The 17,054-nt window shown below is 52.3% G+C and overlaps 1 protein-coding gene across 4 annotated transcripts; it reads right to left on the reverse strand.

Moving 5' to 3' along the window:
• Positions 1 to 231: 231 nt before the first annotated feature.
• Positions 232 to 16,345, reverse strand: Znf8 (zinc finger protein 8). 4 transcript variants are annotated; one of them, XR_011705353.1, is made up of 6 exons: positions 16,185 to 16,345; positions 13,714 to 13,840; positions 13,385 to 13,480; positions 5,519 to 6,997; positions 2,705 to 3,502; positions 232 to 525 (listed from the first exon to the last, which is right to left on the reverse strand). XR_011705353.1 is itself a non-coding variant. In XM_027921133.2 (6 exons), exons 2-5 carry the CDS (start codon positions 14,381 to 14,383, stop codon positions 5,568 to 5,570), a joined length of 1,710 nt encoding a protein of 569 aa, XP_027776934.2. In that variant the 5' UTR covers positions 14,384 to 14,447; positions 16,185 to 16,261; the 3' UTR covers positions 232 to 3,502; positions 5,519 to 5,567. The 4 variants fall into 4 exon arrangements, 3 of the variants coding, with proteins under 3 accessions (XP_027776934.2, XP_071460931.1, XP_027776933.2); XM_027921133.2 differs by adding an exon at positions 14,327 to 14,447 and having other exon boundaries at positions 232 to 3,502; positions 16,185 to 16,261; XM_071604830.1 differs by having other exon boundaries at positions 232 to 3,502; positions 5,534 to 6,997.
• Between the last annotated feature and the right edge of the window lie 709 nt (positions 16,346 to 17,054).

Genomic DNA, 17,054 nt, shown 5'->3' on the forward strand with positions numbered 1-17,054 from the left:
CATGTGCTAGGCCAGTGCTTTACCACTGAGCCACAGCCCCAGCCCCACTTTTCATTTTTGATGTCCTCAAGGAGCTAGAAGCTATTTTACAGTCAGCTCGTTTTGTAACTTGGACACACACACACAAGTACATACAGGTAACAGGTGTGACTAAGATACAGCAGTCCTGCTTATGCAAACACTGTCGCAGGGGGAGGCAGACAGTAAACCAGCAAATTATAAAATCTGAAAGAGATTTTTGTTAAATTTATTTTTTTAACATAATCCTTTTACAGGTTTTAAAATTCCAAAAATATAGTTACAGAGTGAAAATTATTCCTCCTCTCTGTCCCCGGACGCCTCCCCAAGTGTTTATCCTTTTGGAGACTGTGAGCAGCAGTTTTCTCTTTACACAAATGGAAACACACCAGGTCCACATGTGTTTGTTTTCGTTGTTGCCCACAATAGTGAGTGAGGACTCTCTGCCTGGACAGCTGTGGTCTCCGTTCCACCACTGATTACTTTCCAGGTTGCTGTACGTGCTCCCTGCAAGACCAACAGCACCATGAGAACTGTGCCGGGACGGGCTTGTGTGCTTGGAGCCCAGTGGCCGCCCCATGCCCTGGGACCCTTAGCTGGCAGACAGGGCGGAGCACACACTGTCAGGATCCTCCTGAAAGGTGACTTCACAAGCTACATGAATTTCTCTGTGAGGGGGAAAAAGCTCAACATATAACAAGGAGTTATGAGGGAGCCGGAAGGGATTCTGAGTTTCTACATGAGGTAACTACATTTGAAGTGATGGACACCATGTTTAGGCGTTTACAAACATTTTAATAAAAATTGCAAGGAAAATTAGAAAATCTATATGGTAATACTATTTGTACATGGTTAAAGTATGAGGAATTGAGGTTTTTAAAATAGTTTTAGTTGTAGTTGGGCACAATACCTTTATTTTTATGTGGTGCTGAGGATCAAACCCAGCACCTCACACATGCTAGGCAAGTGCTCTACTGCTGAGCCACAACCCCAGCCCCAAGAATTAAATTTTAAATAAATTTTGACTTGTTAAAAACTCAGTGAATTTTCCAAGTCTTGCTACAAAGAACTGAGTTAATTTCACAAACAGATAAATTTCCCCTAGTTTTCAGTAATTTCCCCTGAGGAATTTTCCTATTTGAAAACCTAAGGAAATGGGTAGGAACACCATGACTGGACAAGGACTGAGGAGAAACGAAGATGTGCGTTTCCACCTCCTGTTCCTCTGCTCCAATCTTGTAACCACAGCATCCCACGCTCCTCCCTTCAGGATGTGACTCTGAGGGCCAAGGTGGAGGGAAAAGGGTGGCCCAGGCCCAGCCACCAGAGCTGTGGACAAATATGATCTTATTGCCGGGTGTCCCCTGCCCAGGAGCACTCCATGCTCTGCCTGTTACCAGACTGGCCAGGTCTTGCTGCATCACTGGTAGTGCTACCTCCTCCAAGGGCTGTCCTGAGAGGCTGAGGGTGGATGAAGCCCACAGACCTGAGATATTTACAGGGTAAAGCAACACAAATGCTCAATGAGGAGCAAGCCAAAGCAGGCTGGTTTTCTGGCTTCAAAAGTGGGATGGCATGTGTCCATCACAGCCACGGGAGGGCTGGTTTGGAGGGAAACGACAGTGTCTGGGCAGGTTGGGTTCCTGAGCTTTGCAGTACCTGCTGGGGAGCTGCCCAATGGCAGAGAGCCGCTGTCTGGGCCTGGCGTTCAGAACTCAGAAGCACCAGACTTAGACATGGGGGCGGGAGACACAAGCCATGGTGCAGATGACACCTACCATCCCAGCTGCTGTGGGACCCTGATGCTTAGAGGGCGAGGGGAAAACTAGAAGCCCCTGAAGAGGTGGAGAGCTGCAAGGTCGGCAGACCTAGTGGCTGGGGTGCAGATGCCATGCCCTGAGACCTGGCAGTGGCCCAGCAGTTTCTGTGCAGCAGCAGATCAGAGGGTCTGCAAAGCTGGTGCCACAGGAGTGGGAACACGGGAGACGGGGCACTGCCTACCTGCACCCTCTGCCCACAACCTGTCTACCAGAAGTTAGAAGTGCTAAGAGTGCCGTTACCAGGGGTGGCCCTGTGACTCAGTCTTGGGTGACAAGACTTGGGAACATGCCAAGGCTCTCAGGAAAGGCTTTACTCTGAAGCGTCATCAGAGGGCTGTGCTGGCCTGCCCTTCTCCCCCAGTCTTGACAACAGGAGCCAGGGCTGGAGCTTCAGCACTCATCCTGAGACCACGAGGGAAAGAAGCAAGAACTGCAACACCCTCGCTGACTGGCTGAAAAGTCAGTCCTGACCAAGCCCGATCTGTTCTGGCCGCTGGTGACTGGGAGCTGACACTGAATTCTGGCTCCACTATTTCCTACCTGCGGACTTGCCCTGGTTACTCTAGTTGCAGCAGCTGGTTACTTCTGCCCTGTGACTAATTGTCCTCATCTGACAGTTCACAGAACTGTCACTGAGCTAACCTGGTAGCTATGTAAATGGAAAGTCACCTGCTAATAATGAACCAGCAAGTGGCCTGGGCCAAGAAATGAAGGCCCAGAGTTCTGTGAAGTCAGAGCTGGGAAGAGAAATGGGAGGACGGTCCCAGAGGGAAAGCTGGATGCAGAGAAGGAACCCAGGGTGATGTCAGGGTCCTGCATCTGGTGGTGAGCGTCCTGAAAGCCAGGCTGCCCAACAGAAACCCCACCTCGTGGCCTTCCCAGCATCTGAGGAACAAGTGGTCGCAGGAAGCTCAGGGGCAGCGTGTGCTGACGCTCAGTCATCCCGCGTAGCGGGAGTCTCCCGGGGAAACTGCTCTCTGTCCAGCTCTGCACCCAGACAATGCAACAGTGCTTCTGCAGTCTGTTTTTAAGAACCAATTTTTACAAGTGGAGATGGGTCATGATCCTTCCTTTCAATTGCTGACGCTGATGGGATGCTTTAACTTCACTAGAAAGCAACGGCAGCAGGAATACCACATGGAGGAATAGCTGTACACACCCGGGTCTTGGTGGCGAGGCAAGGGCTGTGGCCAGGGCACGCAGAAGCCCACAGCTGGCTTCACTTTAGGTCACCAGGCAGGCTGACATCTTCAGTTTATACACCCCGGTGCTGTGCCACATGAAGGACCACACGTGACACATGACGTTCTTTTTTTCTGGAATCACAAGCCTGAGGGGCGGCAACCCCTGCTTTCCTCAGAACACTTGCAGGAAAGCGACATGAGGGTGACATTTCCCACGCTGGACAGTAAATGGTCATGCCAGAATGTTCCGCTTCCTAGGAAAACAAAGCCTAGCTTTTCCCGGCATTCACAGCCGAGGAAAGGTCCTCCATTGGTCTCCAGCAGAGGCCCCACAGGTGGGAAGAGCAGGCACATGATCTCGTGGGCCCTCAGCATGGCTCTAAGGCTTGGTGACAAATCAGGGCAGTCTGTCATACCAAAGCAAGGAGGGTGTGATGGGCAGGCCCAGGCAGGAAAAATTTAGGTTATTCTGTTTCCTTCCTAACAAATAAAAGATGAAATAAAAAACAGCATGATTAAAGAGATTTAAGAAAGAAAAATACTAACCATATGCTCTATATGGATCTTGTTTAGATTATGATTAGAAGAAAACAAAATTTATGAGGCAATGGGAACAACTGAAAATCAGATGTCTCATGACATTTGTTCAGGTAAGACAATAACAATACAGTTTTGAGATTCAACAAAATTTTATGATTTTCTTGTTTCATCATAGATATTAGGTAAAATGAATTTTTTTCCTTTACTACAATGACCAGGGGAAGAATACAAACAATGACCTTGGGGCACGGCCCTGATTTGAACTCAGTCCTTGGCTATGTGCAAAACACCAACATGGCAGAATATCCAAAAAGCTTAGATGACTATAAAAATGGCTTTGTCCTGTGATCAACTTGGTCATATGTGTATTTTAAACTCCCTGTTTTTTTAGAAATATATTCAGAAATATGATAAAATAATATTTTCTGGGACTAATGTAAAAATAATTCAGGGTAGGAAAGAGATGGGAAGATGAGTGGGGAAACAATGAAAATATATCATTCCTGTTTTAAAACTGTCAATGCTAAAAGGTTACTGAGAGAAATAGGTGGAGGGCTGGGGTTGAGGCTCAGTGGTAGAGTGCTCGCCTAGCACATGTCAGGTCCTGGGTTCAATAATCCTCAGCACCACATAAAAAAATAAAATAAAGAAGTATTATGTCCAATTACAACTAAAAAATAAATATTAAAAAAAATAGGTGGGGGCTGGGGATGTGGCTCAAGCAGTAATGTGCTCGGATGGCATGCGCGGGGCGCTGGGTTCGATCCTCAGCACCACATAAAAATAAATAAAGATGTTGTGTCCACCAAAAACTGAAAAATAAATATTAAAAAATTCTCTCTCTCTCTCTCTTAAAAAAAAAATTCTTAAAAAAAAAAAGGTGGATTCTCTACCATTCTTCACACCAATTATGAAGACTGCAAAAGGATTTACTGAAAATTGGGAACTGTACTGTGTGTAAACTAGCTGATGGTCCCATTTGATAAAGCCAAACTTGCACGATACTAGTACAACTTCCATCAATGGAGTTAGAGCTGAGAAAACATCAGCCACAGTGCTGGGCTGGTTCACAGCTTCTCCACACAGGACTGTGGACACCTGGGGTGGAAGATCCTTTTCTGAAAAGCTGCCCTGGGCCTGCAGGATGCTGAGAGGATCCTTGGCTTTGACCCAAGACACCAGGGCCTGCTACTCTTGAGTCACAGCTACCAGAACACCTGTAGCTTCAGCAACACTCGTATTTTGAGGCTGTGGTTTCCACAGCAGATGTAATCCCAGGAAGTGTGGGGGCTGCTGTCAGATGATCTCGGGGTGTGGTTGAAATGTGGCAGAAGCCATGCATGCTGCAATGACTGTGAAAAGCAGAACTGGCCCAGTGCCACCTGTGTGCAGGTGCGGACCTGCCCCCCCAAGATGCTAACCTACTCTCCTCCACAAAGACACACATATTAACTGTTGCATACTTTAAATTTAGACAGAATTTCCCAGAATTGGAACACATTTTGTTTTATCCAAAACTTTTGAGAGTTAGTCACTATGTTGGTACAGAAATGCCACTCACGGTATTTGTGAGGCCAACAGCAAACCCCGCACCAGGGCACAGCAAAGGGCTGCCGCCAGGGCTCCCTCCTGACAGGGCCCACACAGTGGCACAGCAAGCTTCCACACTGACTCGGTACACGTTCTTCCATTACAAATACTTTTGTTTTATCCTTTACAAAATGGGCCACATACTGACTTCTGTACATTACACACGTGGGTAGGTTTTATTATTGGGGAACTCCTTTTAGGGAGATGGAGGAACCATCATAAAGGATCTATTATTAAAGGGTTTGATAGATTTTGGAGCCACCAATTTTAGGTGTCTGAGAAGTGTCATTTCCTTGAAAGCCAAAGGTCACCGTCAGCACTTCTATCCCCAGACCCTCTTGCCATGAATGGACTGTGCATACTTACCACGTGTTTCTGTACCTGTGGTCCAAGAGCCGTCTGAAGAGTTTCTCTCCTATGTGGATTCTCTGATATCAAACAACATGGAGGTGCCCATGGAAGGCTCCCCGACCCCAATGACATGCACAGGGCTTTTTTCCTGCATGATCTCATGGATGTCAAACAAGGCCAGGGCCCCGCCTGCTGGCTGCCCAGCCTTGGGCTGGTCCCCAGGGCTCTCTCCTGCTTTTGTGGGCTGATGCCTGCGGAGCTGTGAGCTCCGGCCACAGCGTCTCCGGGGGCGCCCCCCAGGCTCCTCGTCTCTGGTGTGAGTGATCTGGTGTCGGATGAGGTGAGAGCTCTGAATGAAGCACTTCCCACACTGATTACACCTGAAGGGCCTGTCGCTCCGGTGAGTCCTCCCGTCTTGAGTCAGAGGTGGGCTGCAGCCCAGGGTGTCTGCCCACACGTGTTTCGCTAAAGCTGGTGTCTGCTCAAAGATGAGCCTCTGCTGGCACTCATAGGGCTTCTCCCCGGCGTGCTTCCGCTGGTGCTGGGCCAGCGAGGAGCTGTGCCTGAAGCCCTTCCCGCAGTGGTTGCACTCATAGGGCCGCTCCTCTGTGTGGGTCCGCAGGTGCAGGAACAGGCAGGTGGTTCGCGAGAAGGACTTGCCACAGACGCTGCAGGTATACGGCTTCTCTCCTGTGTGGGTCCTCTTGTGCCGGCCCAGGGAGGAGTTCTGGTTGAAGGCCCTCCCACAGTCCTGGCACTCATAGGGCTTCTCTCCCGTGTGAATTCTCCGGTGGACGGTGAGGTGTGTACTGTGGCAGAAGGACTTCCCGCACTCAGCACACTTGTAGGGTTTGTCCCCTGTGTGGATCCGCTCGTGCTGGACCAGGGAAGAGTTCTGGCTGAAGGCCTTCCCACACTCCTTGCACATGTAAGGCCTCTCCCCCGTGTGGATCCTCTTGTGCACGGTGAGGTGGGCGTTGTGGTTGAACGCCTTCCCACAGTCGGCGCACTTGTAGGGCTTGTCCTGCACCTGGCTCCTCAGAGGCTCTGCTGCAGGAGCTGCCTGCTCAGGGCTTCTGTGGCAGCCGTGGCTTCCACAGGGCTGAGTTTCTGGGGAGCCGGTCTGCTGACTGACGAAGCCCGAGCTGTGCTCTGAGCTGGGAACTTGAGAGTCGAAAGTACAGAAGTATTCTCTCCTAGAGATCTCTGGGAAAGCATCTGGGTTGGAACTAAGGACACAGTTTTCCCCAAATTTGAGACTTTTGGTGCCTTGATTTTGAAGAGGTGCTTCCTCGAGGAAGAACTCCAATCCCCTCAAGGATTCCTGGCCTTTCCTGATGGGCTGGCCCAGGACCTCATGCTCCCAGGCTCCTTCTGTTGTGGAGGGACAAGGAGTGTCCCTTGGGAGCCCTTGCCTTTCTGTGACAGGGGACAGCTCCTCTTCAGGAAGGCCCTGCTTGGGTGATGCCAGGCCTGTGGGTGCCAGCTCCCAGCCTAAAAGAAAACAGAAGAACTCTGAGCATTAGTGGGAAACAACAAAGAGCAGGCCTGGGGTTGTGGCTCAGAGGCGGAGCGCTTGCCTAGCATGTGCAAGGCCCTGGTTAAGTCCTCAGCACCACATGAAAAACCAAAAGAACAATGAAGGTATTGTGGCCATCTACAAATAAAAACAGGAGCAGAGAAGGGCCACAAGACCCCAGGCCTGTTACTTCCTAGGATGCTTAGGACCTGCCCTGCCAAGGCCAATATCCTCCTCTATTTTGACCTCAAGGGCTCGGAGGCAAAAACACAGCTGCACACCTCAGGTGTCTCCTTAGGCCACCATAACGTACAACAATGCAGAGGTCTTCTGTAAGACACAGGGAAATACGCTTCCATGCCTCTCCCACGCCCTAGAGGCCATCTCCCTCACTCCACAGCTCTCCCACCTCCTAGGGACCATCTCCCTCACTCCACAGCTCTCCCACCTCCTAGGGACCATCTTCTTCACTCCACAGCTCTCCCACCTCCCAGGGACCATCTCCCTCACTCCACAGCTCTCCCACCTCCCAGGGGCCATCTCCTTCACTCCACAGCTCTCCCACCTCCCAGGGACCATCTCCCTCACTCCACAGCTCTCCCACCTCCCAGGGACCATCTCCCTCACTCCACAGCTCTCCCACCTCCCAGGGACCATCTCCCTCACTCCACAGCTCTCCCACCTCCCAGGGACCATCTCCTTCACTCCACAGCTCTCCCACCTCCCAGGGACCATCTCCCTCACTCCACAGCTCTCCCACCTCCCAGGGACCATCTCCCTCACTCCACAGCTCTCCCACCTCCCAGGGACCATCTCCTTCACTCCACAGCTCTCCCACCTCCCAGGGGCCATCTCCTTCACTCCACAGCTCTCCCACCTCCTAGGGGCCATCTCCTTCACTCCACAGCTCTCCCACCTCCCAGGGACCATCTCCTTCACTCCACAGCTCTCCCACCTCCCAGGGGCCATCTCCTTCACTCCACAGCTCTCCCACCTCCCAGGGGCCATCTCCGTCACTCCACAGCTCTCCCACCTCCCAGGGGCCATCTCCTTCACTCCACAGCTCTCCCACCTCCTAGGGGCCATCTCCTTCACTCCACAGCTCTCCCACCTCCTAGGGGCCATCTCCTTCACTCCACAGCTCTCCCACCTCCCAGGGGCCATCTCCTTCACTCCACAGCTCTCCCACCTCCCAGGGACCATCTCCCTCACTCCACAGCTCTCCCACCTCCCAGGGACCATCTCCTTCACTCCACAGCTCTCCCACCTCCTAGGGGCCATCTCCTTCACTCCACAGCTCTCCCACCTCCCAGGGGCCATCTCCTTCACTCCACAGCTCTCCCACCTCCCAGGGACCATCTCCCTCACTCCACAGCTCTCCCACCTCCCAGGGACCATCTCCTTCACTCCACAGCTCTCCCACCTCCTAGGGGCCATCTCCCTCACTCCACAGCTCTCCCACCTCCCAGGGACCATCTTCTTCACTCTACAGCTCTCCCACCTCCTAGGGACCATCTCCCTCACTCCACAGCTCTCCCACCTCCCAGGGACCGTCTCCTTCACTCCACAGCTCTCCCACCTCCCAGGGACCATCTCCCTCACTCCACAGCTCTCCCACCTCCCAGGGACCATCTCCCTCACTCCACAGCTCTCCCACCTCCCAGGGACCATCTCCCTCACTCCACAGCTCTCCCACCTCCTAGGGACCATCTCCCTCACTCCACAGCTCTCCCACCTCCCAGGGACCATCTTCTTCACTCCACAGCTCTCCCACCTCCCAGGGACCATCTTCTTCATTCCACAGCTCTCCCACCTCCTAGGGGCCATCTCCGTCACTCCACAGCTCTCCCACCTCCCAGGGACCATCTCCCTCACTCCACAGCTCTCCCACCTCCCAGGGACCATCTCCCTCACTCCACAGCTCTCCCACCTCCCAGGGACCATCTCCCTCACTCCACAGCTCTCCCACCTCCCAGGGACCATCTTCTTCACTCCACAGCTCTCCCACCTCCCAGGGACCATCTCCCTCACTCCACAGCTCTCCCACCTCCTAGGGGCCATCTCCGTCACTCCACAGCTCTCCCACCTCCTAGGGACCATCTCTGTCACTCCACAGCTCTCCCACCTCCTAGGGGCCATCTCCGTCACTCCACAGCTCTCCCACCTCCTAGGGACCATCTCTGTCACTCCACAGCTCTCCCACCTCCTAGGGACCATCTCCCTCACTCCACAGCTCTCCCACCTCCTAGAGGCCATCTCCGTCATACCCAGAGCTCTCCCACCTCCTAGGGACCATCTCTGTCACTCCACAGACAGCTAGTAGCACTCTAAGGTCTTATGGCTCCATCAGGTTCACCCCGCTCCAGGGAAAACTGCTTCTAGAAATCACACTGTGCTGCTCACCCCAGCCCTGGAGCCCCCTCATCTATTTCAGTCTTGCCATGACGCGTCACATGTCTATTCTTTCAGTGGTCACTGTGTCATACAATTCCTTGATTCAGTATGTCTTAGGTGCTCAAAAACACATCTCAGTAAATGCAGGAGGGACTCCAGGGGAAAATGAGGGCCTGGGGCAAGATGAGCAAGGGGATAGGAAGGGCTCAGGACCACTGGCACCACAAGAAAGGAGCTGAGGGTAGCCGGATGCTGGGCTCTTCACCTCAAGCCTCCAAATTCAACTCTACACAGCACCCAGAGAGGGTGTAGCAAAACACAACTCAGTCCACACAAAATCTTGTACATGAATGTTCACAGCAACACTGGCAAAAAAAAAAAAAATATATATATATATATATATACACACACATATATTCATTTTACATTTATGTGGTGCTGAGGATCGAACCCAGTGCCTCATGCATGCTAGGCAGGCATTCTACCACTGAGCCACAACCCCAGTGCCCCCAGCACTGGTCTTAATAGGCAAAAAGTAGAAGCAGCTGATGAATAGATACACAAAATGTGACCTATCCATTCAATGGAATATTAAAGAATAAATATAAAAAGAACAAAGAATGGACACGTGACAAACTGGACAATCTTCGAAAACATCATGCAAAGTTAAAGAAGCCAAACATGAAGGTCATACAGCCGAGTCCACAGACACGGAACATCCAGAACAGGCAAATCCAGACAGAAGTAGACTGGTGACTGTCAGAGGCAGGGAAGAGGGAGTGACTGTGGGACTGGACACTGTGTCCTACCAGAACTCCTGTGGGTCAGCCCTAAGCCCTGATGTAATGGCACTAGGAAACAGGCTTTGAGTGGTAACAGGTCACAAAGGTGGTGATGGATTAGAGCCCTTGGAAAAGAGAAGCCAGAGGGCCAGCTTCCTCCCTCTGCAGCCACTGCACACAAGGAACTAAGTGGACTCCCACTCCAGAACTATATGGATCCAATGTCTGTCATGTACACCACCCAGGCCGTGAAACCTCATTCTGGTAGCCAGAGTGACCAAGACAGCACAGAGAGGCTCTGGAATTACAGTGGTGAAGGGCGCAGTCTGCAAACGGACATGATGACCACTAATACGCACACTCTAGACAGAGCACCAGAGTCCCGTTGTGGCCTCCGTCCGGATTTTTTCAGTTTTGCACTCACAGCTGGTACAGGCACCTGCGCAAAGGGGGCAGCCTGCTTGTCATTCTCCACTGCGTTCCCAGCACTGAAGGCAGCACCTGGTGGGTCCTCAGCAATGTTTGCTGGAGGGGCTCAAATGGTGGCTCACCAGCCCTGAGACTGACAGTGTCACTGAAGAGGTTCAACATGACACTAGCGCCAACTCTGGCCCAGGCAAGCACTGCCAGTGGGAAGGGGAAGAGGAAGACCAGAGCAGGCCACTCGCCAAGGAGGTCTGAGAAGGGATGCCAGTAGCAGGCTGTAATGGACCAAACTGAAAAAGCTGAAACTGGGGGCCACATAGCAGGACATTCGTGCCCTGGGACAGCAGAGAAGCTTCTTTGTGGGGCCGTGTGAAGCCCGGCGGGAAGCACTGAGGCTGTGCCAGGCTCCTGCTCCAGCCTCAGTTCCTTGGGACTCCCAGAGCTGAGGACATAGTCCCAGCTGCCTCCAAAACCAACGAGCCTTGCATTTGGGGGCCTCCTTGTTCCCAGAGAAGCAGTCTATGGAGAGAGAGAATGAGAGAAAAGCAAGGACTGCAGCTGGCCAGGAGGTGACCTGCAGCGGGTGAAGCTGTGGCCACAGAAGGGAAATAGTAAAGAAATGAGGCAAGATGAGCAAGGGATAGGAGGGGCTCAGGACCACTGGCACCTAGCCCCCGGAACACGGGTGCATCAGGAGCAGGGATCTGCCTGGAGTGCTTTCTTCTCCCTTAAAAAACAAGCATCGTGCTGTCTTCTGATAAAGTAGGTGGTGACTAATCCACGGTCCCTCAGGGATGCCAAGCCCAGTTCTTGGAAGCTGTAGATATGTGACCCTCTCTAGCAAAGGGATCTGCAGGTGTGATCAGCTGAATTGGAGAGTGGAAGATTAGTACCCCAGGGCCCTCAGAGGGTCCACACAGACAGTCCGAGTCAGAGACGGGGATGTAGTGATGGGAACAGAGGTCAGAATGAGGTGCTCTGAAATGGAAGGACCCACCAGCCAAGGGACATGGTGGCTCCAGAAGCTGGAAAAGAAGACATGCCCCTAGAGCCACCAGAAGGTCCAGCCCTGACAGGCCATTCTGGACTGTGATGTCCACAACTATGAGAAAAAGAAGTGTCTCAAACTCCCCAGATTGTGGTACTTTCGTAAAGTAGCAATAGGAAACTAATCTAAAATGTTAAGTAAAAAGTACACTTTGCTCTCACATGAAGCCGTGAGATCCTTCCGACTGTGGAGCATTTACAACTGTCTGGATTAAGTTCTTAAGACACCTTGTCACGATTCTGACGCCACACCAGACCTGTGTCTGCTCAATACTTAAGGGCACACATCATTCAAAATCTGCCTCTAGTTGTAGCCTGAGACCTGTGAGTCAAGGGCAAACGTCCAGATGACGAGGATTTGTTTCTCATAAGCAGGTTGGGAGTGACAGTGACGACAACCAGTAAACAGGGGACACAAGATCTGCTGAAGATTCATCCTGCCCAACCAAGGAGGCACAGGGCATCAGGAGACATCGAGGTGGGAGGCTGGTCTGCAGGCACTGCTGACCACACCCAGATACGGTGAGAGCGCCAGGTGCCAGCCACAGGGTGGGCCTGCAGTGCCGAGTCCAATCACCACAATCCCGATGCCCTCCTTCCCACTTTCCCCACTGACAAGGGTCAGGGCAGGAGATAGTAATCAGGCCTGACCAGGGAGACCCCCAGTGGATGGCTTTCATGTTTCAGATAAAAGGGGACAAATGAATCTTCCTATCTCCTCCCTTCTTTCCTTCCTTCCTTCCTGGAGCACAGATGTGATGGCTAGAGCTGCTGTAGTCACAGTGTAACTCTAAGGAAAGACCAGGGAAATCACAGAACCATCAGCCCTGGTATCTCTAAGTGCCATGCCAGCAACAATAGCAGCTGACTCAGGGTTTCTGCTTCCCGAGAAAAACGCCTCTTTTCTTTTGAGCTGTTCTAACCGGGATTTAAGGTACCTAGAGCTAAGCACAATCCTTCTGACAAGAGAACAGGAAGATTAGGGAACAGGTTGAAAGGATCTAGACATACAAGAACAAAGTGGAGAAGATGAAGAAGAGGCTCACACACTTGACAGGGCCTGCTGAGATGGCTGGTAAGGTGGAATGACCTCGGAGAAAGAGGGAGCAGAGAGGGAGCAGGGTAGGGCTCCTACTACTGGAGCAGAGGTGAATGGTCTCTGAGTTCATAGGAAGGACAGCTCAAGTGAGGTGGCTACTGTGCAGAAGCAGGTAATAGGGCAGACCTGAGGCCCCTTCCGAGAGAGGCTGCTCTCAAGGTTGGCCCTTGGCTGCCTCTAGGTATCTGGAGCTGGGAGGGCACTGATAGGTGCCTGACACCACCCCCGCTGATAGGTGTGCTCTGAGTGTGGCTCTTTGTGACATGTGGTGCACCCCAGATCTGGAACCTCGGCCTGTGTCAAGCTGAGGGTGCCCATGAGACCAGACCCAGGACAGTCTGACCCTGTCTCTAGCCAGGCTCCCTGCCAGGGGCACTGGGAGGTCCATGCAGGTGGAGAGTGGCTTCCCCTGAGGGACTGTGCCTTGTGTGCCTTTTCCCTGGGCTGGTTTCAGGCTGCGTCCTTTGGCTACCACCAGCTATGGCTGTGAGCATGACGATTCACATGCTGCAAGGCCTCTTAGTGCAGGGGTGGTCTCAAGGACCTCGAAGCACCACTCCTTTCACAGAATGCATCTCCAGTGACCACGTGCCACATTCCCGGTAGAGTCTCACCTGGATGGCAGCCCTGGGCGACTCCTTTCCCCACCACCCAGAGCTCAGCTCCTTGCTCCAGCTGGGAGATGACTTCAGGTTTGGGAAGCTCAGGACCTGGAAACAGGGAAAGACACAGGAGGTGAGGGCTGCTCTGAAGAGACAGAACCAGGCCAGGCTCTGCCTACCAGGACATGTGGACACCTCGTGTTGAGGTTAAGGTTTGCACTGTGACAGAAAAGGCCAGATCCCTCCTTCATTCCCACGTGAGCCCACAGGGCCTAAGGGCTGAAGTCAGACCCTGTCATGCAGGCAGATTCAGCCTCTGGAGTTTGCAGAGCAGTTCCTACCCACAGAGAGAAGGTGCCCAAAGGTCTCCAGCATCACATCCCGGTACAGGGTCCTCTGGGCAGGCTCTAGCTGCCCCCACTCCTCCTGGGTGAAGTCGACAGCCACATCCCGGAAGGTCACAGGCTCCTGAAACATCACAAGCATTCTCCATCAGCTGGACCATCCCATCAGTGTTCTCTGGCAGAGGACGAATGGGAAGGAGAGAGTGGGCAGGTCCGTGTTCTGAGAGGATGTACAACTGAGTGATGTGAACCAGGTCTCACCGGACACCTAGGAGCCACTATGTGCAGGAGTGGGCTGTAGTACTGTGTGGACATGTAAGACCACCCAGAGAGATTAATCACAACTACCGACAACTAATCAGACAGGTAAGGCCAGCCTAAACCCCTGGCTTTCAGGCTTCTGAGCTGAAGAAATGGCTACTGTTTTTTGTTACACAGCAAGAGCTAACACATACTAATACACTCACTGATCTATAAATACAAAGTGAGGCTCATCCTCCTCCCTGAAAAGAGGGGTGGATACTCAGTGTCAGAAACTCACCTATCTTAGGGACCAGGCAGGCTCATGTGGTTTAAGCCGGCCAGCTTGACAGCCCATAAGTGGACTTACCCTGTGAGTAGTAGGGCCAGAGGTTACAAGGAGCACATGCCATGTCTGAAGGGGCATCGGGGACTCAGAACTGACTCAATGTAGGGAAACACAGGACACAAGTGGTCAGAACTGCCAATGTCTAGAGACAAGGTAGAAATTAAGTCGGGTTTTCATGTGAATAATTCCAATGTTTATACATTGATACACATATCTAAAACATGTCCCACAAACAAAATTCTTCTTTGTGCTGGTTGTGACCACACTTGAAAGTCAACTATTTCTGGATCAGAGTCTTGGCTTAGCTACTTCTTTCCCAAGAGACAAGACAAAGAGACACGACACGGAGGACAGTGCGTAGTATCTGTGTCTCCCAGTTTCCATATATACAAAGCATCATTCCTTTGGGGTTAAGACGGGAATTAAGTGGCTAAAAACACTTGCTATAATATAGGACAACTGGAAGCCAATGCAAGAAAAAAAAAGTTGGTTCCCTTCCTGACACCATACATACAAGTTAACTCAAAATGAAACAAAGATGTAAATGAAAGGTAAGAGACAAAAATATGAAACTCCCAGGAGAAAACATGGGGATACATTGTTGGATTTGGGAAAGGATTCTTAAACATGAAACCCAAAGCACAAACAACAAAGAAAATACAAATAAATTTGACTTCAAAACTAAAAGATTTTTGCAGTTTCAAAGAACACTCTCAAGAAAGTTAAAACAAAGCAGGGAAAAACAAAAAACAAAAAACTTCACAGAATGGGAGACCACACACCAGAGATTTGTATCTAGAATGTATAAAGAACTTTTACAACTCAATATTAAAAGGACAACCCAATTAAAATAGTCAAAAAATCTGAAAATGACATTTCTGCAAGAAAGAGACACAAATGACAAATAAGCACATGAAAAGATGCTCAACGTTAGTCATCAAGGAAATACAATTCAAAACCACACAAGAGGGCTGGGGATGTGGCTCAGAGGTAGAGCTCTAGCATGTGAGGCATGGGGTTCGATCTTCAGCACCACAAATAAATAAATAAAATAAAATAAAGATACTGTGTCCATCTACAACTAAAAAATAAAATAAAAACCACAAGAAATACTTCAATAAAGAAAGGTAATTCCTTTTAGAAAAATTTAAGCGGGTTTAAAGATGCTAAAGGACATTGTGTACAGGTGGCCATGTGGCTCTGACATGAAACACAAAGAACCTTTGGCTGGACACAGAGGTTTCTGCTCCTGTTCCTGTGTCCTCCGGTTCTACTCAGAACATCTGCCAACACATCCGAAAACTGGCAATCCGAGGCCATCGATAGTCTCACTTTGTGAACCAAACCACAGTCTGCCCGTGAACAGATCAGCCACACACGCAGGAGGAACCTAACTTGGAAGTGCAGACCTCGAGGAGCTAGGACTCGGCTTGGGTTCCTGCTCAGCGGAGGCAGCATCCAGTCTGGGGCTTTGACGGTCAACTGGCCTCGCACACGCCCAGGCCGCTGAGCCCCGAGCCCCGCGGGTGACTGGGGCCCGGGTGCGCAGGGACCTGGCCTCCCCTCAGCAGACTCACTCCCAGGAGGGGGCTTCGCAGCTCCGGGGCCGGGGGTCGTCTGCTGGCCCCAGGAGCTTCAGCAAGTTCGTGCGACAGTACCTGTCCAACGCACTCCGCCCGCCAGTCACCGAGCTGTCACCGCGGACACGGAAAGCCAGCCCCCGCCCCGAGAGCGTGCGCCCGAGCCGGTCCCCGGCTGCACAGCCGCTGCCCCGCGGGAGGGCGTCGCGGTCGCCTCCGGCCTCGCGGGCGCGGGGCTGCAGGCCGGTAGCCACCGGGACGCCGGGCCTGGGGCCCGCTGCCGTCGTTATGGTGGTTACCTGAAGCCGTGCCGCCGGTGGCCGCGCAGCCATCGCAACCGCTGCCGCTTCGTGTTCGCAGTCCATCCTGGGCGAAAGGATCGAGCACCGAAGCCCGAAGCGACCCCCAAGCTAGAGTGCCGCCCCCACCAAGGGGCCCACCCGACCAGCCGCCCGCAGGACAATGGCGACCACGCCTGTGACGCTGTGACTACAACTCCCAGAAGGCCACGCAGCGCGCCGCCGTGACGGGCCAATGGGAGTCGCTGCCCGCAGGGCCTTTGGCCAATGGGACGTTAGTTCCCCCCTTAACCAATAGGAGGTCTCGCCCGTCGGACCTTCGGCCAATGGGGGAGTTGCGGTCGCTCCGAGTTGGCTGAACCCGCGGGCTCCGAGGCCGCCGCAGTGTCAGGGTCTGCGCAATGGCGGGAGCGGCCTGCAGCCCCAGGGGCTAGGTCTGGCTCCCCACCGCCTCCCAGCGCCAGCTTGAGCCAGTGGTCTGGGACGGCCCGCGGGAGGTCGGTGCAGCCCTTCCTGCTGCAGGCGGACACCTGGGCTTTTCCCTTGTATTCGCGAGAAAGAGAAGAGAGAGAGACACACACAGAGAGAGAGAAGGGAAAGAGAGAAAAGAAGGGGGTGTGAGAGAGAGTAAGATAGCAAAAGCAAGAGGAGAAAGAGAGAGCAAGAGAGAGGGGCCTGGCAGGAGAGTTTTTATAGCCAAAATCTAATGGGGTCTCTGGGTCTGCAAGCTGCCTTGTTGGCATACAATGATTGGATCACACAGTAGTTGCTAAGGGTGTCATCTTCTGCCTCCAGGCAGATGGGGCAGGGGTCAGATGTGGGTTTCCTTTTCACCAGATAGGTGGGGGTTGAGTGTTGAGTGGGGTCAAG

Source organism: Marmota flaviventris, chromosome 18 (genome assembly GCF_047511675.1).
Source record: "Marmota flaviventris isolate mMarFla1 chromosome 18, mMarFla1.hap1, whole genome shotgun sequence".
In the NCBI taxonomy this organism is placed as follows: domain Eukaryota; kingdom Metazoa; phylum Chordata; class Mammalia; order Rodentia; family Sciuridae; genus Marmota; species Marmota flaviventris.